This window comes from Stegodyphus dumicola, chromosome 8 (assembly GCF_044657685.1).
Source record: "Stegodyphus dumicola isolate Sdum_Otavi_A_Nest chromosome 8, ASM4465768v1".
Classification (NCBI taxonomy): Eukaryota; Metazoa; Arthropoda; class Arachnida; order Araneae; family Eresidae; genus Stegodyphus; species Stegodyphus dumicola.
In genome coordinates, this window is record NC_140775.1 from 42,109,293 (window position 1) to 42,135,561 (window position 26,269).

Below are 26,269 nucleotides of genomic sequence, written 5' to 3' on the forward strand. Positions count from 1 at the left end.
AATGCAAACAATTTATAAGAGGAAAGCCTATTCGTTTTGGATACAAATTTTGGTGTGCGGCAACTCATCTAGGTTACATTTGTTAGTTCGAACCCTATCAAGGTAAAAATCTGGCAAACAAATATGAGGAGTATGGTGTTGGTGCTTCTGTTGTCTTATGGTTTACAGATGCACTAACAGAGGAGCACCCTGGGCAATATCATTTTGTTTTTGATAATTTTTTCACAAGTATTGCCCTGCTTGATAAACTTGGTTCAATGGGTCATCAGGCAACAAGCACAGTTAGAAAAGGTCGTATTGATAAACCACCATTGCAATCGGATGTTGCCCTAAAGAAAATGGAAAGAGGCTCATTCGGTTATCGAGTTCATGGCAAAGGCAATATTGTCTGTAGATGGCATGACAACAGTGTTGTGACTGTTGCATCATCTGGTGCTGGTGTAAATCCACTGTGTCTTGTAAATCGTTATTCACAAGAACAAAAAAAGAAAATCCAAGTTCAGCAGCCAAACATGGTAAAAGTATATAACCAATTTATGGGAGGTGTGGATAAAGCAGATGAAAACATTGACAAATATAGAGCATCAATTCGTGGAAAGAAATGGTATTCAAGTCCATTGTTGTTCTGTTTCGAATTGGCCTTACAAAATGCTTGGCAATTACACAAAACTTATGATGCAAAACCAATGGATCTTTTAGAATTCCGTCGTCGTGTAGCATGCCATTATCTTGAGACTCATGGTCATCCTGCAGAACCTGGCAGGAAAGGAAAACTCTCTCAGAAGGTGAACATTGATTCACACTATGATGGCATAAATCATAGGATCGTAAAGCAAGGAAAGCAAACTCGTTGTGCTCAATGTCATAAAAACACCACTTTTTGATGTGGAAAATGTAATGTGCCTTTACATGTTAAGTGTTCTTCCAATTACCATACCGAATAATGGGGATAACCACATTTTTAGAAGAAACCCACGATTTTATACACTGTAACATTATAGCAATGGTTTTGCCTAGTGTTTCATTTTTGGATCACTATATAACTTGTGAACTAATTAAAATAAAAAAATTTCTTGTTCAAATCATTGTTTATTATATTTTTTTACCTAACATATAGAAATTTCATGCAAAAATTCCAATTTTTTAACCTTTGGCATAAATGGGTTAAATTCAAACAGTAGACGTTCCTCAGTTATTTATAGAAGTTTAGTACATTCAGCAAAATATTCATTTGATGATAATTACAAAAACAATTATCAATAGAAGAAGGTCACTTGCTTGAAGGTTTAAAATGAGGATACCAGGTTACCAAAAATCATCACATTACATTGAAGATATCTTAGTGGTTGTGCAGAGTTCAGATGTGGTTTTGTGCTGTAAAAATGTTTTAATGTCATGTATGTTTAATTGTCTGATAATACATGTATAATTTTGCTATTCCCTTTTTTTTTTTTTTTTTTTTTAAGAGATTTTTTTTCCCCCTTTTTAAGAGAAATGAAAGCTTAAACATAATGTTGAACGAAAAACTGCATACTACTAGATTTATTTAAAATGTTACATTTTTTACATGGAATACAGTATGTAAATTTCATATTTAATCATTAAAAATTAACAGTAGTTATTACATTTGACATACTTAAATTTTTTCTGTAAAAATATTTCACTTCTCCATTATTGCAATTATAAAATGCTTAATTTAAAATTTACATTAAAATGAAATTAATATTTTTATTATACCTCAAAAGTACGATAACTTTACAGATGTACAATAAAAAGATACATACAGAAAGGAATAAAAATGCAAATTTGTTACATTAAATAATATAACAACTATGCATTATCAGTTATGGAAGATGTCTGCTGCTATAATTTTGATATTTATTCTTGTAAAATACTTTGTTATCCCATCTTATTTGAATAATTATCACAATAATTAAACTTTCCATCTTTCATTATTTTATAACTACTAATGCATAATTATAAAAAATTAACATTTTTTCTCATTTAATTATGGCAATCAATAATGCATCACTCCAAATATACAAATGTAGTAGATTGAGTAAAATGTCAAGTTTCAAGGATCAAAAATATGACTAAAATTCACACTTTAAATTTAATATTGAGGTGCCGGCCAGACGGCAGAGTGGTAAAGGCAGCTGATTGCAATACCAAAGGACCTGGGTTCGAATCCTGGAGAAGACATGGTTGTAACTGTCCATCCCTTCACACAAGTCAAAGAGGACCACCTATTAGGTGCATCCATAATAAAGTGACCACCATTTCTAGCCTTAGTTGTGGCCAAACCAAAGTCGGCTGAAGGTCTGCCATTTTTTTGGGGGGTGGGGGACTTAATATTGAGGAGACTATATTTATTTTTTCTTTTTAAATACTATAGAAGTTTGCTTAGTGCATATCTAACTTTAAATCAAAAAGAAGATTCTGAAACAGGTACATAGTATATGATGTTAGAAATATCTTTTACTAATTACAATATATCTGCTTATAAAAATTGTGGTTGGATATATTATACATTAAATGTATTTTAATTTATACTGAATTAGATATGTTATCAAAAATAAAGATTTTAATTATTAAAAAATGCATTTACTAATTTTAAATAACTCTTTGTTAAACAATTAAAATTGATTAAATTTTGAAAGCTTTTATTCATTGTTAGAGAAAAACAGCAGTGTAAAATATCAAATTAGACATAAAAGCAATCTTAAAAAAACACAAAATCTGCACTAAAGCATCTTTTTTCCAAGTTGTTCCAGAAAATGTCAAAACAAAATAAGTAATAAATTCATTTAAAATGCAAATAATAAATATATTATATAAATGTCTGGGCATTCTCAGGTATCTACTAAAGATTTACAAGAAGTAAATTTGCTAGAAATTATGATTTAACCAAACATTTAGCTATTTTCAAAGTCAACGTGTAGCCTAAAAATAATTTATAAACACCAAAATGATGGGTTAACATATATGTTTCTTCATATATGTTAAGAAGCAAAATTATAGCTCCAATCAATCTGACATTTTGTGAGATGTGGTATCTTTTTATTGAGAACTTACATCTTTTTATATCCTATATGAAAGATTAAGAAAATGGTTCAAATGATGATTAAAAAAAAAAGATGATATAGCAAAATCAGTCAAGTTTATCACAGTTTCCAAAAATTATTCAAGTCCGTCTTCTTTTTGCAGCAGGTGTTGTTTTCTTTGATGCTTCTTCTGTCTTCTGTCGCTTCCTCTTCTTCACTTCATTTGATTCTGATTTCACAACAGGAGATGATTTTCTGGAACCTACATATGTCATCAGATTAAAATAAGAGTATTATTAAGAAAATAAAACATGGATGGAAATAAGGATGAAGTGATTTCACATATCATAAAGATATTATTAAAAACAAGTTAAAAATCAGTTTCGTATATAACATTTCCCAACTTCCTTCTTATCCCAAATGGCACCACATATCATCAATAAAAACTACTTTATTCTTTAAACATTTCCATTAAATCTGAGGACAATTTACTAAATCTGCATTTTATCTTACCCACTGCATGATCCAATTTAATTATGTTAATTATAGCACAACACACAAAAGCTATCAGCCTTATGAAAATAATAAGAATGCCCTTGAGGAAGGTATCTAAGGTAAAATGACTTGTGTTTATATTACAGACAGAGAAAATCATAAGAATCTCATGCAGCCAACACATTCTTTCACCAGGAAAAGACACCAGGATGATATTGCTACTGAGTATAGAAGGTCTTTTTTTATTTTAATGCAAAAAATTTTTCAACTAGCATCCACAATCCACACACAAAAGGACGATTTAATAGGTAGTGTACTAGATTTCAGAAAGCTGCACTATTCTCTCTATCATTATAATTTACTGAAGAGTTCAGCACAGTCACATAGATGAGACTTTCCTTCAGTCACTCTTTACCAATAACAGTTGTACAAAGGCTGTGCTTAAGGAAACAATCATATGGTTGAATTGTATAGAATGACCAGGTTTCTGCTCTGAAAGGCATGTTAATTAGCTGAAATTCATTTCTATCTTGCAAACGTTTGTAATGGCAATGCATGTCATGAAAACAGGTGTAGTTTTGGTACACTACATTCATGATGAGTAGAAAGATGAGCAGGTATTTACGTGGCCAAAAATGTTTAATAGCAATGAAAATTTGATTCAGAATGATTAATGCATTTGATTTCTATGGAAGGTGCATGAATACATCCATGAAGAAATACATGACACAAATGAAGCTGTTGTTCTCGCATCCATGGATTAGCAGTGAGAAGAAGATATGATTTAAAACACGGTTCCAGGATCAGACCTTTCCAAAGGTTTGGATGACTGCAGCCGGGCACAAATGAAATATAATGACAATACGAATACAGTCAAAAGTCGTTAATTCGGACACCCATAATCCGGAATGATCTATAATCCGGACCTCAAAGCTAAAATCTTTCTGCGCAAGCGCCGCGTTGACACATGCGCATAGGTGTTTACGCGTGCGCATAAGACCTCTTACGACTGCGCATTTGTGTGTGCGCAAGCGCAGAATACATTTTCGCGTGCGCGTTTTATGTATAACGAACGGTATAAGCTAAAATTTTCTATTTCAGTTAATGTTGATGATTGCGTTGTTCTTTAATTTTCGAATTGGATCTGGCTTATTATTTTTTGCAGACTGTAAGAGCAATACCATAAAAGTAAACTTGAACTTTCGATGTCAAATAGAATTTCCGAATCTGGAGCTCCCAAAGGATCGTACAAAACGAAAGTATGTTTCGACGTCCATCAAACAAAAAGTGGAATTGCTGCAAAAAATGGATAAAGACATGAAGAATGTGACAGAGAGGTTAGTGAAAACGAAAAAATTTCGATTGACAAGTTAGTCAGTATTCTCGGCACAGCAATTAACGGGACTTAAACAGCGGAACTTTGTAACTGAACAAAAAAATGTCTGTTTATATAATTAAAGAGAAAGTATTATCACATAAAATGAAGCAACTTAAACAACTTGCATTGAAAGAAATGTTTAATAAAGTAAACAAATAAATATTAAGCTTGTTTTTGTAAATTTTGATACCCTTTAGATCATAATTGTTCTTTATTTCATAAATTACGGTTTCATATTTTTAATTTTAGAATTTCTGCATGCCATCTTACACGATTTAAACTGATGATCTATAATCCGGAACTGCCGAAGTCCCGAAGAGTCCGGATTAACGACTTTTGACTGTTCTAAACTTCGCAATCACTTTGATGATTAGACATGTGCAACAAAGAAATTGCTTAGAGACCTTATTTAAAAGTGGAAGAGAGCTGTTGGAATATCAATTACAAAGTCTGGCAATCCTTTATGGTGGTGTTTAACTTACAGCACAAAATACTGTTATGTCAGACAATAAAGTTTATCACGTATTGATGTGATGAAACACACTTCACAAACAAGCAGATGATTTCCAACATGCAAGAAGTGCAGAAATATATCAAAACATACATGATATTTATTCAATATCAACCAAACTAGATTTGAATGTGATATGAATGGAAATTTAACAATAACAGAGACAAGAAAAAAATAAAACAGAATCTAGGGTATTATCACTTTTTATTAATGAAGCATTCATATATATATTCATGCAAATCCTATTAACAATGGACAGGAAACTTGGCAGAAAGGTGTGTATATATTTCCAAGAAACTAACAGTTGGAAAAAAATGCATTACACAATTTTCAGAAATACATACAGCTAAGTGTAGTAACTCAATACATTTTCAATGGTAAAATTAACAGACCTATCACATAATTTTGTGGGTGAGGAATATTTTGAAATTGAAAGTGCAAAGGCTTTCATCATTACTGCAACAAACAAAACATGACTCTCCTAGCATATGCCTTTTTTTGACAATATTTTAAATGTTGATGAGTATAATTTAATAGGCTGTACAATGCCCACATCAGACTTATTTAACTTCTTGAAAAATATTCATTATTTAAAAGATAGCTAAAATGCATCAGATATGATATAAACTTCCATGGCATTGTTTTCATTGAAAAGATACAGTAAAACCTTGCTGAACAAGGACTTGAAGGTACAATTTTGCATATACATGTTTTCTTAATTATCTCCACTTAATTTCTTCAATGTGAGAATTTCAGTTATATGCAGTATGGTGCAGAGTGTTGGCCTATTGCAATAACATAATCTTTACCATACTTCAGGGGTACAACAAGGATTACTCTTCTGATAAGAAATCTTTCAGCATGCTGTACCACTAACTCAAATCTGCTCAAAAACAACCTTCCATCTGTGTCTTCTTTTCGGCAGTTTTGATAAATGACATCATAAAACTTAATCACTGAAAAGAGCATAACCTTATTTGTCAAATGACCTCGTTTTTTTTACAAAAGAACATCCATGTGTACATCTGGCAACCCTGGTTGTTGCTGCCTCCTGAGTGACCCAGGCCAAATTGCTATCATTTCACTCACATCATCAAAGCTGTCTATAAGTGCTTATCCTCTTCTTCTTTTGCCCTTGTATGTCTTTTAATTTAAGAATTCTGTTGGGCGGAGGCGAGCAAACTTTTTTTTATGTACATACATACTAATTACAGGGGTGGAGTGGTTACTTCTACTGCCACAGCCATCATTCAATTTCAATTCGGTCACCTTCCGGATGCATCTTCATTGCCTGAGGAGTACATCCAAGATCTCCAGGCACTTTTTAACGTGATGCATAATTTTGCATGAATACGAGTCAGTTTGAAGACCCAATACGACACGAAAGCTGCAGGACACTAATTCAATGAAGGAGACAAGGTATGGTTGTGTAATTCGATTCGACAGGACTCTCTTCTAACTACAATCACCCTGGGATAGTCCTTACCAAAGTCCTAAACAGTTTGAACGACATCATAATCCAGATCCATAAGTCATCAAATTATAAGCCTAAAGTCATCCATTACGACAGGTTAGCCCCCTAATATGATTATAGTACAGAGTCACCATAGTGTGTATAATATAAATAGGATAAGACCATGGTTGTATTTGTTTCAGAATTTTTAAGTTTATGCACTGATTTATTGAAATTTTTGTTTTAGTATTACATTGATTTGCTTGGTTTAAGTATGGCTTCCTATCCAGGAATTGTACTGCCCAGGACGTGCAGTCCTTGGGAAGGGGACTCATCACAATATCACAGAATACAATCAAAAGTTACACTTCAAACTAAGATGAAAGCTAAATAGAACACAATGCAAAGCACAGCTAAAGACATGATATCTGACTGAGAGTAGACGCTCTTACTGGCCTTGTATAGTTTTTACCCGTCTCCAAAGAAATTGGATGCAATATGAAGGTTGAATTATGGTTACAGCTAATAGAGTGGTCAATTACATTTATTCAATTACAATACCTATTATGGTAATATAGGGAGCAGACCAAACAATAGGAATAAGATATTTTATTCTTCGTAGCATGCCTTTTTATATGATTGCAGTGTGTCTCAGCGGCTTAGTGAATATCTTAGCCAGTCCTTCCACAAAATTCTTGAACCCTCTCAGCGTTATGGCCGGAAAATTCCATACAGAAGGTTGCCTTCCACATTCATTATACGTAGGTAAGTTGAAAAATAAGTTTCCCCTGTCGACTGTGGTCAGAGTTGTGTATGAAAGTCAAAAAATAAAATGAGACATTAAAGATATGACATACCTTTATTTTATTATTCTCGTACGAGTACGTTGAGACATTTGTCATATCGCTTGATAAGCTTCAAAAAGTCCTCCAAGAATCGAAGGCCGCTTCTATGGAGTGGAAACATCCATCATCACCTGTCCGAAAGAAGATCAAGACAACTCCCTCTGCAGGTAAAGTGCTCCTCACAGTTTTCTGGGATGCCCAAGGAGTTTTGTTGCTGGACTTTTTGGAGGTTGGAACCATCAATGCTACGCGCTACTGTGACACCCTGTCGAAATTGAAAGAGGCGATTCGGAAAAAGCAGCCTGGCCTTCTCACATCTGGTGTTCTGCTGTTGGATGACAATGCCAGACCAATTTCGGCGACGGCAACGCAAAACCATATTGCAACTCTTGGTTGGGAGCGCCTACACCATCCGCCATACAGTCCTGATCTCGCACCAAGCGACTTCCATCTGTTTCCGGCTTTGAAGAAAAATCTCGGGGGAAGGCGCTTTGGAAGCAATACTGAAGTGAAACAAGCCGTTCAACGCTTCTTCCATATGCAGAGCCCTGATTTTTTCCTGAAGGGCTTTTTGAAGCTTATCAAGCGATATGACAAATGTCTCAATGTACTTGGTACCTATGTGGAAAAATAAAGGTATGTCGTATCTTTAATGTCTCATTCTATTTTTTGACTTTCATACACAACTCTGACCACAGTTGACAGGGGAAACTTATTTTTCAACTTACCCTCGTACATGAAAATTTCTGCTAGCTTTTAATGTATCTGATTTCAGTTTGGATGTATATTGGAAGAAAAGGAATCAAGGTACAAAATGAAAGAGTCATTTTTTAATTAAAATCAAGAAAATATCACTTATTCATGACATTTTGAGGAACTTTGAAATTTCAGGGCTAAACTCGTAACGCTCAGAGGGTTAAAAAGACTCTAATGGACGGGGGAATAATTTCAGGAGAATCAGCAGTACTCTCGATGATCCATATGTAGTGGTATCCATACATGGTATTGTCTTCTTTTGACTCTTGCTGAAGATGATGATGATTTAAATTAAGTTCTGGAAAAATTGACTGTACTGGATGTTATATATATACATAAGCAGCAAAAGCCTGATTGAAAATAAAATCTGTAACACTGGTTCAATTATGGAAGAAGATTCTTCTTAATATACAAATCAGAGATGTATGTAATTGTGAAGAAGTTGAGACAGTAACTCAAACTGTATGCTAAAAAAATTAAAATTGTGAAATTCTTCAAAAATATCGATTTTGGCAACATTTTTGTCCAATCCCTGTATCACTGTAATAGGCATTGCAATTGAATAAATGTATCTGACCACTGTATTACCTGTAACCGTAATTCAACACTCATATTGTCTTCCAATAATTTCGAGAAGCAGAAAGTATTAGAAATATCTAGCAGCTGGGTGAAAACTATAATATAAGGCTGGCGAGAGTTATCTGTTAGCTCAGCATGAGTTGAGTACACACATCTCTGTGCAGCTTTCTCTATATCTGTGCTTTGCACTGCATTATGTTTAACATTCATAGTATTTTGAAGTGTAACTACTGATTGTACTCTGTAATACTGTGAAGAATTGTACAACTATTTTTGTGGACAGTTCTAGATCTCTGAAATGTTTCATTCGATAAGAATAAATTTTATCAACCTATCATCAGAGCTGTGTGCATTCAATTTATTATGGACCCATATGCATGCAAGAGTTATTTAAAGAGAAATATGGTTATAACTTCCACTTTTTTAACTATATTTAAACTTAATAAAATATAAAAATGACTTGAATAATTACCTGAAGTAGATGAGGATTCTACATCATCCAGCTTTAACCCTTTGCTTGTGACATTCGAAACTTTCTCTGGTTTGGGTTGCTTACTAGAAGAAGAATCACTTGACTTCTTTGATGAACTCTCTGTTTCAAGTTTCTTTTTAACGCTATTTGAACTATCTAATTTGAGATTTTTCTTATTAACAGGACTTTCACTTGAAACGGAAACTTTTCCTTTCTTACTTAAAATATCTTTTTCAGTTTTAACTTTTTTAATCAAGCTATCAGATGTTTCTAGTTTGCTTAATTTCGCAGAATTAGTGCTTTGTTCTGATTTAAGTGGCTTTTTTGAACTATTTGTGGTGCTTACTTCGGCTTTTACTGTTTTCTTAGAAGTTGCAGGGCTGCTACTCCTTTCTAATTTGTTCGGTTTTTTGGTCCCAGAAATGTCAGGTGACTCTTCTTTAGCTAAAGGAGAGAGTTCTAGTTTTATATTTTTGGTAAAAGGACTTGATGATCTTTTCACTTTATTCATTTTAACTGGTAATGTATTTTCTATTTTCACTTTAGAATTGTTTTCCACATTTAATGGTTTGGGTTCACTCCTACCAGCAGGATTTTTAACTACTTTAGATGTGGGTGTCACAAAGCTGTTTTTAGAAACTGAAGTGGGTGTAGGACTTTGCTTTGGCTTTGAAACATTTATTTTTTTAGATGTCTTTGAATTAACATTCTTGGACTTTTCATTTTCATCAACTGTGCTATGGATGGGAACTCCAAATTTACTTATTGCAATTTCATCAAATTCTTCAGGTAAATCATATTCTACTTCATCATTTGGAAATGGTATAATTTCTGATTCATGCTAAAATAATAAAAATAAACATAAATGTGAAATTATAGAAAACTAACAGTACTTAGGTATTAATGCAACCACTTTGGAGCAATTTGCAAATTTTTTTACAAATGAAAAGAAGAAAGTTACTTATCGGGTGCAAGTTGGTGGTTTTCATGCCTTTTTTTAGAAAGATAGCTAGATTATCAATATTTTTTGTAAGTCAGTACACATTATCAACACATGCAAAGAAAGCATACTTTAATAATTTAAAATATAAATTTGAATTATTAAATGAGGATTAAATAATACATTAAAAAAAAACACTTATTCTTTTTAAATTGTTTGCACTATTCTTCTCCCAAAGTGCATAGTGATCTGTTTTTATTAAAAAAAATTAAAGAATTACAGACTCACCTTCATGCAATCCTCAGCAACAGTAGCTATAAAGGAAACACATTTCCTCATTGTTCTTTTTAGAAACTTTTCAGCAAAATTATGCATTCCTGCGAAAATTTTAATGCAGTTTCTTCCACTGCTGGCAAATTCCATAAGCTCAAAGTTTAAAATTAAGTTTAAGACAGTAAATATAATGATTTGTTTTAAAATCCTTGGAACTTGATTACAACAAAAAAGAATTCATACAAAAATGGCGGCACTGCCTGAATGAAGGACTGTTATGAGCATGTTTACCAAAAGAAAGGCTATGTGTATAATTACTAAAGTTTGGAACATTCTGAAAATTTGGCGACTTCTACTAAGGTGGTTGCATTAATACATAAATACCAAACTAGCTGTTACATCTGCGTGAAAAATGTACAAGAAAAGCACTGAAATACATTTCTCCAACAATAAAAACTTTAAATGATAAAATTCATAAAATCATTTTATAAACATACATAAATACTTCATTTAATAATATTTCAACATAATGCTAACCATATAAAGCGTTTATGCATTTTTTCTTTTACATTATGCCATTCTGGGAAGTTTTATTGAATGTGTCTTTATGGCTGAAAATTTTTTATATTTTACCTAAAAATTAAAGAATCAGACAAGAATGTTAAAATTCAAATCAATACTCCAGGAAATATTATGATTATATAGTATTATAAAGTTTAAATACATTCATATCAGCTTGGAAATATAAATATATCAGATAGGCTACTGAAGTTTGCTATGAAAACTTGACACATTATTCTATGTAAAACTATTATTATCATTTCTCAACAAAGTTCCATTTGTTTCAGACTTTCCAAAACGTGTTAAGTTAATGATTAATTTATGTGCCTGCAATATACAATTGATATTTTTTAAATGCCATATAAATTTATAATAGTGGAAATGGTGATATGAAATGAAAATTTGCACTAAACTATGTTTTAAACCTCCAAACACCACTTATTTCTTCATACAATAAAATTAAATGATTCTGTACCCAGGTATATAATATAAATTAGATGTGTTTTAAATTCTGTCAGTTTGATATGATATTGAATAATAAACATTTAAATTATTAAGAAGCATGTTTACTGATTTTAAAGCACCCAGTTTCATAAGCAACAGTTATATGAAGAAATCTCATGTCTTATCAAATGACAATAATGTTGAAAATGGCTAATAGCCACACCACATAGAGAATAAAGATCTTGCATAGAATGATAAAGACAATTCACTGCTAGTGAATTAAACTACTTTAATAATTATAACAGACTGTTCATATTATATCTCTTATATTACTGCATCCAGGGGGGTAACAGAGAAAAAATTGGGGGTACATGAGATTGCACCTCGTTAGCAAAATATTTAGTGGTGGCCTTGACTGCATCAACAAAGCTACCCAACTTTGATGAGAAAATGGCTGTGAGTGATTACTGTCTTAGTAGAATGTACAACATTTCAAGCAATACTGCTCCAGCTTCAACTTTTTATATAAACAGATCTAATTTGGAAAATTGATTCTTAGACACAATATTTTACTTCAAGACACAAAATATTACATTGCTTGTAGTTCAATTATAAGAAAGAAAACATGAACATTATGAAATTTTGCATGATAACAAATTTCTACTTAGCACTCAAGTCACTTATCAAGTAAAGACAACCTAAGTTCTTATGATGAGTTCTGAAAATGTGCATTTTAATCGCTAGCTTCGGAAAAAGTCCAGCATATGGACAAACTTGAATTATTGGTATTCTAATTGGTACTTCCTCATTAAAATAGGCACTGCATATGTCTGTAGTGACATTTCGTAATTTTCACATTGCATGTTAGGTGATTAGTTTGCCCATTATGGTGATATGTATGACCACTTTAACAAGCAAAGAAATACCATTCAATTTAACATAAATATGGAAATTTGACTGAAAGATCTCATATAACTATTAAATTTACACAAAAACACTATCCTAAAAACAGAAAACATTTGCAAGAGAAAAAAATATTTGCATATTCATGAAAAAGAGGCTATTCACTGGCAACTTTAAGAAATCGTTAAAAAAAGGGTTCATTTGACTATCTTTAAGGCTCACAGGATTATTCTGTTCATAAATAATAATAAAAGAAGCAATGACTGATATATACACTTTTACTGCCAGTGGAATTATAGCTTGAGCAAATCCATGTGTCAACTGGCTACTGTTAAGGGTCATTTCTATTATTTTTACAAGGTCAAAGGAAATATTTTGTTCAGAAATGATAATAAAAAGATGCATTTTACAAAAAAATAAATTTTATGAGGGGGAGGAGAAATCTATATGATTGATATTTATCCTTTTACAATAGTGTTACCTGCTCAGCAAAGTGGCTAAAGTTAAAGAGAGTAAATGCACACATGTGGGTTGGGTATTGTCATTATGCATACTAAAAAATATGGCAAAAATATGACAATTTGACTTTGGTATGTTGAAATCAGAAGATCTGGGTAATAAGAATCCTATTTTCCACCTTCTTTTAATTAACTCAACAAACAGATTTGAAGCTTTCAAATCTGTTTGCTAATTCACTGCTAATTTTTCAGGGAAAGGACAGACAACAGATTTCTTACATGGCATACCATCACAGCTATTAGTCTTGAAAAGGTTACCAATCTATTAAATTTTATGCGAACATTGAATAAGCTTAACCCAGAAAACTAAAAGCAAAAATAAACAATTATCGTATTTATTCGTGTTTCACCTTTTTTTTTTTTTTTTTTTTTTTATTTTATTATATGAAAAACAAGAGAGGGAAATGACATAAATAATTTAACTTTTCAAGAACAAAATTACAATAAGTCAAATTAAATAATATTCATTGGATAAACTACTGGTAACCATTACAATATTATTTATTTTAAAGAAACTTGCATTTCAATAAAAATATATAATAATATTAACAATATCTAATAACATATTTCTATTTCTACTTCTGTGTACCTTCAATCTCGCCTGTTTTTGTTGCTGTCAACTGTATGTCAGTTTGAATTTGCTTCACTGTGATTAGTCAGTTCTTTTTTCTAGTTTGGCATAAAGTTAAACATTTAGATAAAGTCCGTACACCAATTTCCATGATGAAGCAAGGACTAATGACCCACCAAAGAAAATCAGCTTCTGCCACTTGTGCCTTGCAAAGACCTCATGTAAATATTCCATTATATTTCATGTGTAATCATTGTTAGTATTGTAGGAAAGGGGAAGTCTGATGCAACCTTCATGAGTAATCTCCACACACTTTTTTTGGTTAGTTAAAACAAACACACTTGAGGAACAATGTATAAACAGTAAATTTGAAGAACAGGGAAATTACATGAGTATTTTTTAAATTTTTTCAGATTCTTGTACTAAAACTGGATGTTGGAGGGGGGAGAGATGAATATGTATGATAATCATACTAACTGCATTAACACTATCGATTCTAAGACAATTGTCCTTTTTGAAACCGTGGAAATTTTGAAAATATCAGACTGCAATCAAATAAATATGATAATTACTACTAGAAACTTAAAAGTTAAAGTAAACTGTTACATGAGTTCCAGACAGTTTGGATGGTACAGGGAACTTTATTTATTTTCTCATTTCAATAATGCAAAATTCATGAAGATTATTGATTCAAGCTATGAAAATTTTAGCTATCCTATGAAGTTTTCTTGGCTAAATTTCACCAATATTAACTTTTTACACCAATAGCATATTAATAACACGGCTGTTGTAAACGTGAAATCTGATTACCTTCAATCCAATTTATTAATCCAAATCTTGTTACCAACTGTTTGATTTTCTTCCCCCCCCCCCCAGTATTGCATTTTCACAGCACATTTGCTTTAGTGATGATAATTTTACTGTAATAGAATTAGAACATTATTGGCTTTTCAGCAATATATTTAATTATTAAAAAAAAAAAAAGGGAAAGCGGGCCAGTTCATTAAGTTTCACAAATCCAAATCCCACAGATTCATTAAGAAAACAGATGCCAGTCTGAAGATGAATGAAGAGGAAACTAGGTTCTTAAAAGAGAATGAAGAATATTCTAAAAATCAAAAAGAAATATAGAAGACCAATTCTTTGAACTACCAGGAACAAGGTATGAATTTAATATTTAGAAGTTCTGGGAATTTTAATCCTCAGGGCCGAGACATTATTTAATACACGAAGTCAATAAGTCTGTCTAAGAACTTAAAATTCTTTTCAAATACAACTTCTATTTAATTTTAAAACTTTTAACCATTTGCTACTTCAAATACCAGTTTACATGCAAATTTTAAACAGGAAGAGGGGAGAAAAAAAAAAAAAAAAAAAAAAAAAAATCTATACGAAAAAAAAATTAAATACACAAACTTCAAGGGCAGAATAAGAAATCAGAATTTTGCTACTGCGGGTAGAGTAGACTTTAAGGTACCCCTTGTATTATGGCGAAGTTGTTGTTTGATTTATCGCAAAGTTGTTATTTCATTTATGGTAGCCTGACTAGTTGAATGTTATGGAAACCCTATTGTGACGTAATCGGGTGCATGACTCTGGAAAATTTTGAATCATGTTTTGTAAGCGTTTTTGTGGTGTGTGTTAAAACTGTTTAGATGGATTTGAATGGGTTTGTAGGAAGAAAGGTTAAGATGGTCACTATGTGAAGCGTTCGATCAGAAAGAGTACCTGGTTTGAAAAAAGTCATTTGAGTACGAAGTGAACTCCAAAATCATGGTAAGTGAATATTTGCTTTCGGTAGTGCTTAAATGTATAACATGTTTTTCCTTTTTTATGTTATTTTATTGTTTGGTTTAAAATGTATTTTATTGAGATTATGTATTTTTTGTTTGACTATATTGTAGAGTTTGATGCTCCTTTGACTTTTTAAGTGAAAATATATATCAATGTGTACATGGACAAAGTAAAGGGAGTGCGCAATGCAAGTTTGTGATTTTTTTTAAAGTGAAAATAGGTCGATGTGTACATGGATAAAGTTATAAGAGTGTGCAATGCAATTTTTGTGCAATTCAGAGATTTTTTTTAAAAGTGAAAATAGGTCAACGTGTACATGGATAAAGTCAAAGGAGTGCGCAATGCCATTTTTGTGCAATTCGGGGTTTTTTTTTTTTTTTTTTTGTAAGTGAAAATAAGTCGATGTGTACATGGATACCGAGTTTGTGCAATTGTTTGAACTTGTTATTTTGGCTTTGTGTAGTGGCGATTTTTGGCGCAAAAATCATCGCTTCGCAAGCCAAAATAACGAATCAAAGAATTGCACAAAATCGGTATCCATGTACCGCCAAAAATCGCCAAGAAGTACCCTAAACTATATTTTTACCTGCTACTGCTTGTCAAGAATAGAAAACATTTAATTCTAAAATTTTGTAATATCAATTTGGCACCAATTGAATGTGGTGCCAAGGGACAGATGTCCCCCCTTGCCTCCCTTTACCTACGTCCCTATCATTGCATACTTATAAAAAACTACAAATATAAAAGTTAATTATACATACAGTACTTACCAATGCTGCCATATCATACATGGAATCCAAATGTTTCCAGATTACAGAAGAACGTATCTGTTTGTTAATATATTCACAAAATCTCTGATGGATGGTAAGCATTGTGATATTACGACTAACACCTAAAATATTATTAAAACATAAAATTTAACATAACATGAAAAATGGGATTAACATACAATTTAAAAAATAATCAAACTGATATTCAATGTCAAAGAATATGTTAAATTTTAAGCTAATAATAAGGTTCTCACAAACCTATATGGCACTTGCTTACTTCCTGATCTAAAATTACTAGTATTATGATGTTTAGTTTAACTTTTTTTCTTTTTAGTTAACGTTCTTTAAATAAAAATACTTGTTGAGAAAATATTTTTTATAAAGAATAAAAGTTAGTACTTATACGAGGGTTGGAACTTTAATAGTGGCAACTATTTATTTACAAGGAATACAAAAGTGATTCATGTCACCATGTTTTACAGTCCTTCAATATAGTCTGTGTACAACCTGTTTCCAACGATGTGGAAGTCGCAGAATACCTGTAGCAGCGCCTGTTTTGTTGATAGTTTGAATGGACCGGTCTACTGCCGCAAGAATCTCAGGAACAGTTTGGAAGCGAGTGCCACAAAGTGGTTCCTTCATCTTAGGAATTAAGTCATAGTCACAAGGGCTTAGATCTGGGGAGTATGGTGGATGGTAAAGCACTTCCCAGCCCCATCGCTTGAACAAAAATCAGTCACAGCTTGCGCTGCGTGCGGCCGAGCATTGTCATGCAAAATGAGAGGAGCGTTCTGCAGAAAGTGTCGCCGTTTTTTTTTTCAAAGCTGGTCGGAGATTGTGCTCCAAAAATGAGCAGTAATACTGCGCAGTGACGGTCTGCTGTGGGGGAACGGTATGCGTTAGGATGACACCATCACAGTCATACACGAGAATCACCATAACTTTCGTACTCAGTCGTACACGAGAATCACCATAACATCGCTGGGGTTCTGGCGAAATTTCGAACGTCGTGGCGACCCGTGATGATGCCATTCGTTTGATTGCCATTTCAGTTCTGGCTGGTACAATCGGGCCCAAGTCTCATCCAGCGTAATGATACGGCATAAAAAAGCATCTCCTTCACGCTCATAGCGCTCCAGATGGGTTCGGGCAGCATCGTATCGTAGCCATTTCTGCATTTCCGTCAATTGATGTGGAACCCATCATGAAGCAATTTTTCTCATGGACAGGCATTCCTTCAGAATGTACAGCACAGTCGTATGTGCTAATCCTGTTTGTCTGGCCAGCTGACGAATCGTTTGGCTGCAATCACTGTCTATTAGTGCGGCAACAGTTTGCACGTCTGCATTGCTGACACTCGGACGACTTGGCCGCAGCATGTTTGCCACGTTTTGGCGTCATTCATTGAATGCTTTCACCCAGTTTGGTACGGTTTTGTAAGGCAATGCAGATTCCCCGCAAGCCTCTTGAAGCCCTTGATGACACTGTCGTGCTGTACAACCTCTGGCACATTGAATTTTTATCCAACATTGTAGTTCTTGTTTTGAAAACATCCTGACAACACTTACTTTAGACCGCGAGCTAATACAAGGATCTGTTCTTTGCGTCACTCCGCATGCCGCAGGTCGAGTCTTTTTGCTGAGAGGTAAGGTTGGTATGTAGTTTACGTGTGGTATACGCAATATTCTTTGGTTTTGTTGCGTAGCATTTTTTTAGTTGTGTTGCCACTATTAAAGTTCCAACCCTCGTATATTAGTGAAGAACAGTTGGCAGTTCTTAAACATTAAAGCAACCACCTTGGCACAATCTCACAATTTGTTCAGTAAAGTAAAACTTACTTAAAGAGAGCACGTTGGTGGAGGTTTTTTTTTTTTTTTTTTTTAAAGAAAGATTCTCAAACTATCAATATTTATTATAAGTTGATAAACATTCCCAACATATGAAAAGAAAATATACTTTAGCAATTTAAAATGCAAATTTGAATTATTAAATAAAACACTTTTATTCTTCTTCAAATTTCGTAATTTGTTTTGTGCTATTCTTCTTCCGAAGTATACAACAATCAATTTTCTGTTTAAAAAATTTAGAGAATTGTGGAGGCTCGCCTTCATGCAAACCTTGGCACAGCAGCTATCGAGGAAACACATTCCCTCATCACTCCTTTTAGAAAATCTTCAGCACAATGCAGAAATTTTATTGCAGTTTCTTCAACTACTAACATATTCTACAGGCTCATATTTTAAATTTAAGGTACAAAATATCACAATTTGTTTATAAAAACTGTTGGAACTTGGAATACAATAAAAACGAATGCATACGAAAGTGGCAGTGCTGCTTGACTGAAGAGTTGTTATGCATATGGTTGCCAGAGTTTGGCACATTCTGAAAATTTGGAGACTTCTTCTAAAGTGGTTGCATTAATATGCAAGTACCAGGTTGTCTAACTTTAGCAGTAATTTAATACAATTAGTTTTTCTTTATTTTGGATAGAAAATGTTTGGAAATCACTTCTAAAATAGCTTCAAAAGGGTTTTAACACTAAGATATAGCTTTCTGTCACAAAGTGAACTCTAATAAATATGAAATCAAATAATATTTGTTCTAATAAATATGACCTCAAGTGTGTCTTTCTGTAACCCCATGTTTCTTGTTCTGCCATTTTTCAAACAAGTTGCCGACTTGACTTCTCATCCTTTCCATGTCTTTCGAACACTGTCATGCGCTCTTCGATTGACTTTTATAAAACTTCATTCTGTACAAATTGGAATGCTGAAAGTTATTCTTCAATATATTATATTCTTCTAACAAGCTAATAACATCACCTTCATTGTTTGGTAGATCCCACAAATCCATGACTGAACTTTAAACTCTGGGGAAAAAATTCCATTCTGAAAATTGTGCCTTATAGGCTCTCTTAAAATTTAGTAACGTCATACGTTTCCAATAGCGATCATTTTGTTATGGTGTCAAATATTTACTCTTGTTTGAAGAATTTTGGCTGTTCTTCATTACATTGCAAATACCTAAAACTTATTCATATAAAAATACTCTAGCAAAAATGATGAACTATTACTTTTGAAAACTTAACTTGAACATATAAATGAAATAGAGGCTGATCTTTGGAATATGGTAACTGGTGTTTGGTGACATTTTGGAGGCGATAAAGGTTACTACCTAGGACTTTGGTAATAATGTGAGCAGTACTCAGTTCCGATTACGCATTATTTTGTGTGAGGGAAATGAGAGATATGTCATGTGATATTAATAGACGAATTACAGTTCTTTAATCGGAAAAGGGGGGAATTTGGAAAAATATCTGTTGCTGTATATTATTTTGTATTAAGCTTCATTGTGTGTTGTGTGAAGTAGTGTTGAATAATTTTCGGATTGTATGGCGCTGTCTAAAGTGAATTTTAGATTTTTAATGCGTTTGTGTGATAATTCAAAAGAATTGGTTGAATGGTGCATGAGTGTAGGTTTCATTGTGGATAAGTATGAATGTCCAAAATGTGGGAATGAAATGAGATTGTGTGAAAGGAAGGATATTACTGATAAGTTTGAACGGCGGTGCAAGAAATCTGGTGAAAATGGACATTTTGTGAAACAGAGTACGTGGTTTGCTGAAAGTCGTTTGAGTATGAATGAAATTTTATTGATTTCTTATTATTGGGTGAATAGATCGCCAGTTGACTATTGGATTTCGGATTTAGAAATTAGCAGTAGTACTGCAGCTGATTGGAATTCGTTTTCTAGGGAAGTGTGCGTGGAATTTTGTGAAAATGATATGGGTATGCTTGGTGGTATGAATGTTATTGTGGAAATTTATGAGAGTAAGTTTGGGAAGCGGAAGTATGAGAGAGGTAGGAGAGTGGAAGGAAAATGGGTGTTTGGTGGGATTGAAAGGGGTAGTAATAAGTGTTTTTTTTAAAGTTATTTGAGATAGAAGTAAAGATTGTTTATTAAGTTTGATTAAAGAATATATTCTACCGGGTACTATAATTATCTCTGATTGCTGGAAATCATATGAATGTTTGGAAGATGAAGGTTTTAAACATCTTGCTGTGAACCACAAATATTATTTTAGAGATCCGGAAACAGGTGCACATACCAATACAATAGAGGGCACGTGGAGTGCTATAAAAAGCGCCATTCTGAGGCATTATGATAAAGAGAATTTTGCTTTTTATTTAGCGGAGGAAGTGTGGAGGAAAAATTTGCAGAAAAAATCGTTCAATAATTTTATTGAATCAATAATAAAAGTGTATCCACCATGTAAGCAAGATTCTGAACAAGATTAGGTAAGTTAGTATTTTTAATTGGGTTTTCATCCGCAGAGAACCCGTTGGCGGCGTTGCATTTTTACTTGCCAAGCTCGCGGTTCATCGAGTATGAGCCGAGCCGCACATGTGATAGTTTGTAAACGTGATTTTCAGTGCATGTAAATTCAAGTTAGCAGACAAAACAATATATTAAGCATATGGTAGTAAAAATTCACAGAGAATGAGCATGTAGATGTAAAACTAACTAGTTAAACGTGATATATGAAAATAAATTTGTATTAAATTCAAGTTAGCACAGAAAAGAATATATTAAGTATAAGATAACATATAAGCATTTATAACGGAAATAAAAATTCATTTAAAAAATATAAATTAGTATTAATATACTGAAATTAACCGGTTAAACGTGATATACGAAAAAAATTTGTCTTAAATTCCAGTTAACACAGAAAACAATATATTCCTTACACCAGCAGTTGTTTGCTAATTTTGATGACCATGGTGATGCATCAAACTATTTTGTCATCTTAGATAATCAATATTTTTTTATTTCAATTTAATCATCTATTTATGCCACACCTGCCATCCTCTGAAAGTTTATTGTTAGAAAAGCATTAACAATATATTATCTTGTTAAAATTTTACGCCATAAAAATTGCTTTATTCTCATAATTTTAGATGACAATAACCAATAATAAAAATAAAAGCCTTACTTAATTATTTAAAATGCGCATGCACATTTTTGCGGCCTACGAAAACAAATTATTTTAGACTTTGAAACCTCATGGTTCTTAGAGCTGTTAATAATTAAGAACACAACGTGAACAGCCGTGTTACAAATTAGCATTCACCCCTCCTTTCATCCCGAACCGAGAACCGGCATCTATCTATGAAAATATTTCTATCTATTCGTTGTTAAAAAATTCAAAAAAAAAAAATAATAATAATAATAATAATAATAATAAATAAGAGAAGAATAATATAAATTTGCAAATGCGAACAACGACAGTCTTCAAAATTCAACAAAATAAACGCAAGAGGAATGGTTGCAAACTTCGAACAAGCGAATGGGATAAATCCGAAGGGTTACCAAGTTAGAACTATTATCGCCAAAGTTGGCGATGTTTACATTTACCAGGTTCTCTGCGGAAGTGCTTCCTTTTTAATTATTTGAGGATATTATTTTTATGTATTGTTCTAAATGTAAGGTGGAAGTAAAGTAATTTGGTATTATTGGAAAATTGTTATTAGCAATGATTTAGTTAAAAGTAATTAGGATTGTAAGCTAATTTTTATTAATTTAATGTATGTGCTTATTTATATTTTAAGTAGTGTTTTTGAATTTAATTATATTTTAATTAAATGATAGTTATTTTGTGAATTTTATGTTTGTAGGAATTTGGTATAGTTGAAGTAAACATGCATGCAAATAATTTAAATATTTGATACTAAGTATTTGTAATGCTTGCGGTATGAATTCATTGGTGACGTGTATAATGTAATAGATGATTTAGAGGTAAAAGTTTTTGGATATTTTATTTATTTTATATGTGGAAATGTTCATATTTGGAAAGGGTAAACACTTTTTTGCGATCAGGTAATTTCATATATGTTCTTTTTGCCGGGTTTAAAGATTGAGAAAATTGTCACGTATTTTCGTGAAATTTTTCTAATTTATGAGAAAAAAGCAGTGTACATGGATATAGTGAAGAGTGTGCGCAATGCCATTTTTGTGCAATTCTGGGATGTTTTTTTAAGTAAAAATAAGTCGACGTGTACATGGTTTATGTGTATGTGTTATTCTGAAAAACGCGTAAGGAGTTTGGTATTGTGCACTTTTTCGCAATTTTGCAGTGAATATTTGTCATGATTAAGCAGTTTTGTTAGATAAAATTTCTAGCATAAGTGTAATTTGGCTAGTAGATTGTTGGAAAAAGTGTTCAGTAGATAAAAAGAAAAGAAACATGTCTTTACTTCGTGAAGACAAAATGGCGGTGGGGAAAAAAAAAATAGAGGGTTGCTGTAGCAGAGTTGGTCGCCAAAAAACTGCCAAGTTACCATAATCCAAAGATCAACCGAAATATATATATAAAATGAAAGATGTAGGCTGCATAAAATGGAAGATATAGAATACATAAAATGAAAGATAAATATTACTTTCTGTATCATTGGCAATGATGTGGTTAATATGACCATGAAGATACCAATTTAAAACTAGAAGTAACTTACATATATACCCTATATATGTTGAAATAGAAGTATACAGAAATATATTCTTAGTAAGAAATTCATGAAAAGAAATAATGATTTCAAACAATAATCTCTAACACCTCATAAAAATAATAATAAAAAAAAGTTGTGCACACCATTTAATAAGACCATGCATCCCATACACATACGCTCATTTTGAATCAATGTTCATAGCTTAAAAACAATGTTATCAGGCATTAAACAAAAATAGCATGGCTGCTGAAGTCAGAAAAATCTCAGTTAAGGGAAAATGACTTCAAAAACACTTTAAATAATTCAAACAATTTTCCCAATCCATATGAATTTGAAGTGAAAGGAATTCATTGCTTTTAAGAAGATAATTTTATTGTTCTAATACTTTAAAACAGAAACTGATACAAAAGAGAGCAAAAAATAATAATCATACTCAATAACTTATTTTCCAAGAAACCGTTTTAAACAGAATTATAGAAGTACATTTTAGTTTCCTATAAATATATATCATCTCATAATATTACATATTTTCATTTCAATACTTATAGAACTTTAGTAATGTACTTAAAAATGTACATAAATAATTAAAATCTTATATAAATCCTAAAATTAAATATTACTCTTTCAAAACAAAAAGTACTTACTAAAAGGCAAGTGATTACAATCAGATGAGAAGGAAAAAAAAAATACATTTACATTACATTACTCTTCCACTAACAGGCTTCAATTTAATTGCTTCAATATGTTAACAATTTAGAACATAAATCTAAGAAATTTACATGTCTAAAATGAGAAATAAAAGTAGTAAGAAATTGTATTCTGAAAAGTGAGGCTTAAATGATTGAAATCAATTAGTTAGGAAGCATTTCATTCAACTACAGTTTCAGATCACTTTCTGGTACTCAATACTGTAAAGAAAAAAATTCAAACAAACTAACAGTAAACAGTTTCAATTCATTTTTAGTTATTGATTTAATGATAAAAAAAGCAAAAGATAATTCCAAATAATGGTGCACTTTAAAGCAATTTTAGGCTGATTTTATGAAAACCGGCTTGATATGGCAAACAGATACAACATACACTCACATGAAATGCAATAATTCTGTTTGAAAATTTAAGAATATAACAAAAGTAACTCTCAGTTATAAAATGTGAAACGTACCAACAGGCTTAGAACCCATCATAGCATAAAATAAAAGAATTTCGACGTTCACATTCCACTCGATATCATCGGAGTCGGGAGACGTATTCGCCATACTCTGCTGAACCTTTTCACATATTCGATTGAGCACATGAGACAGATGATAAGAGTTCATTTCCAACATTTTCAGAGATTTAATTATAACACTTAGATTCCAGACTTCAAGAATAAAATTGAAGAGCACTTAACAAAATACACTCAATAATCAGAAAGTCAAAAATAACAAACAGAAACATATTTTTACATACATTTTAACTGCAGAAACAAATAAAAATAGGAACTTTGTTTTTGAACACGTTGAAATTTGCGATTATAGTTCTTAACCGCAGATGACTTGACAGTACGGTAACACATCAATATAATAGTTCTTAATTAAAAATTGACATAATTTAAGAACATTTAGGTAAGAAAAATTATGGTTTCTACAGTCAAGCTATCATTAATATTACAGAGTTCTGATGATATCCGAATTTGGCCTTTAAGGCATAATTGAGAAATTATTTTGGCAACGTTTTAAACCATTCAATTTTAAATTCAGTTAAATGTTTTACGTTTCGTAAGGAGATTAAAATCTCAGAGCTATGTTTTAGTGAAAAACATTAATTGATAAAGAAATTTCTCGACTCTAGAAACCATTCACTTATTATAAAATTAATAAATCTGATTCACCCGTGGTTTATTAGCATAGACAGATAGTCTAATTTATAATATGGACCTTCTAGGTATTTCAGGAAAAGCTGGACATTGGGCTATGAACAGAAGCGGATTCTGAGAATGGACGCCAACGAGGTCGGATGTGTCGCATACTGGCTCCCGCCGACTCAGCCAAATTCAACTGAATTTAGTGATTTGAACGAAAATTCGATGGATATTTCTTTCAAAAATGGATGTTATTAATGATCAAAAATAGGATCTATTTCCCCCAGTGCAATGTAATGACAGATCTGGATTAATTGTGACGTTTTACAAACTGAAACAATAATATGTGGAGATACGACAAAATCGATGGATGAAGCTGGCCTCAACGCCACTGGACGCCGCCCTGCTTCGGGCAATTCGACCGTACTGGTAAAACTCTTTTCTTTAAGATAGAGAGATTGCAAATAACCTTGACATTCGGATATTCCACCTTCCCCTGACCAGGGATGATTGTCTAAATGTTATCGAGAAAGAAAGATTAGCTAAAGAGCTTGAATTGAAAGAGAAAGAAGCAGCGAGACTTGAGAGACTTAAACAAAGTATTTCTGTTGGTAAGCCAAATTCAGCGCGAATGCGCAAAGGCCAGCAAATTGATAACGAGAGATTTATTACCCCAGTTTCCAGGAAACAAGGTAAAGCTCTGATTATCGACCTAAGTAAGAATATTAAATTGTAAATGATTATGAAAATGTACTTCAAATGTTAGTAATGCAAATGTATCCAGTATGGCCGCTAAATCCACTCCTTCAAAAGCACCTAGTGAAAGGTTAAAGGTGAATCCTGATACTGGCCATAGGTCAAAGGTGAAACTTAGTAGAAACAAGTGCGAGGCAATAAAAGAGTCTTTGTTGAACTCTGACAAAGAGCCAAATTTCAAGGCTGACGTTTCGGTTTCCCTTGGTAACCAGGAGGTAAACAGAGGAGAAACGAGTAATCATTTTAGCGAGCATGTGAGGAGAGTCTCCATCGCTTCCGCAGCAACCAAATAATATTCCGGCTATTCACGTAAAATCAAGCAAGCAGTGGAAGACGCAAATGTCATTTTTGCATGAGATTGCCCCGAATATTTGGAGCAGACTCACTGGTCCATACCTAAAATTGTTCGTTCAAACCGAACTTGAGTTCCGGAAGGTTACCCGCTGGATGAAAAAGGCTAGAATCCAGGCATTAGATCTACAGCAGGACCGGCCGATCATTAGAGGCCTCCCGGTTGAAACTGAAATCGAGGACATCAAAGATGAAGTGGAGTCCATTAGCCTTTAAAGTGCAACGGTGAGTTCGGCTGTCACAGCCACGTTCCGAACATTCTATGCCGCTTGTTTACTTGCAAGTACTCAGACACGTCTTCATCGACCATCTGTTTGCTGTCGATGAAGCCCCACACACTATGTGGGGCACAGAGGTCAGCATTGAGCGTTATCGCGGCTGCAAAGGCCCTACGCAATGTTTTCGGTATCTTCCACTCATCGGGAGTCTACACCTTACAAATCCATTGTGTGGGATGCTCTGGGCTACACTGGGCTTCTGAATGCACCAGAGAACCAGAAATTCCTGCTACT

General features: G+C 32.8%; 1 protein-coding gene across 5 annotated transcripts; it reads right to left on the reverse strand.

Annotated features, from left to right (window-relative positions):
* Nucleotides 1–1,524: 1,524 nt before the first annotated feature.
* LOC118195992 (uncharacterized) lies at nt 1,525–24,699 on the reverse strand. 5 transcript variants are annotated; one of them, XM_035367350.2, is made up of 4 exons: nt 24,681–24,699; nt 16,308–16,429; nt 9,534–10,374; nt 1,525–3,306 (listed from the first exon to the last, which is right to left on the reverse strand). In XM_035367350.2, exons 2-4 carry the CDS (start codon nt 16,407–16,409, stop codon nt 3,185–3,187), a joined length of 1,065 nt encoding a protein of 354 aa, XP_035223241.1. In that variant the 5' UTR covers nt 16,410–16,429; nt 24,681–24,699; the 3' UTR covers nt 1,525–3,184. The 5 variants fall into 5 exon arrangements, with proteins under 5 accessions (XP_035223241.1, XP_035223238.1, XP_035223239.1 ...); XM_035367347.2 differs by lacking the exon at nt 24,681–24,699 and adding an exon at nt 24,260–24,588 and having other exon boundaries at nt 16,299–16,429; XM_035367348.2 differs by lacking the exon at nt 24,681–24,699 and adding an exon at nt 24,260–24,565.
* Nucleotides 24,700–26,269: the final 1,570 nt, after the last annotated feature.

Bases quoted from the DNA above. Each gene is read 5' to 3' on its own strand.
- LOC118195992 (XM_035367345.2), bottom strand. From the start codon at position 24,135: ATGTTGGAAATGAACTCTTATCATCTGTCTCATGTGCTCAATCGAATA. The intron at 16,430-23,972 runs GTACGTTTCACA...ATAATATTTTAG, and splicing joins GATGGGTTCTAAGCCTGTTG to GTGTTAGTCGTAATATCACA. The intron at 3,307-9,533 runs GTAATTATTCAA...TGACATATGTAG, and splicing joins AGAATCCTCATCTACTTCAG to GTTCCAGAAAATCATCTCCT.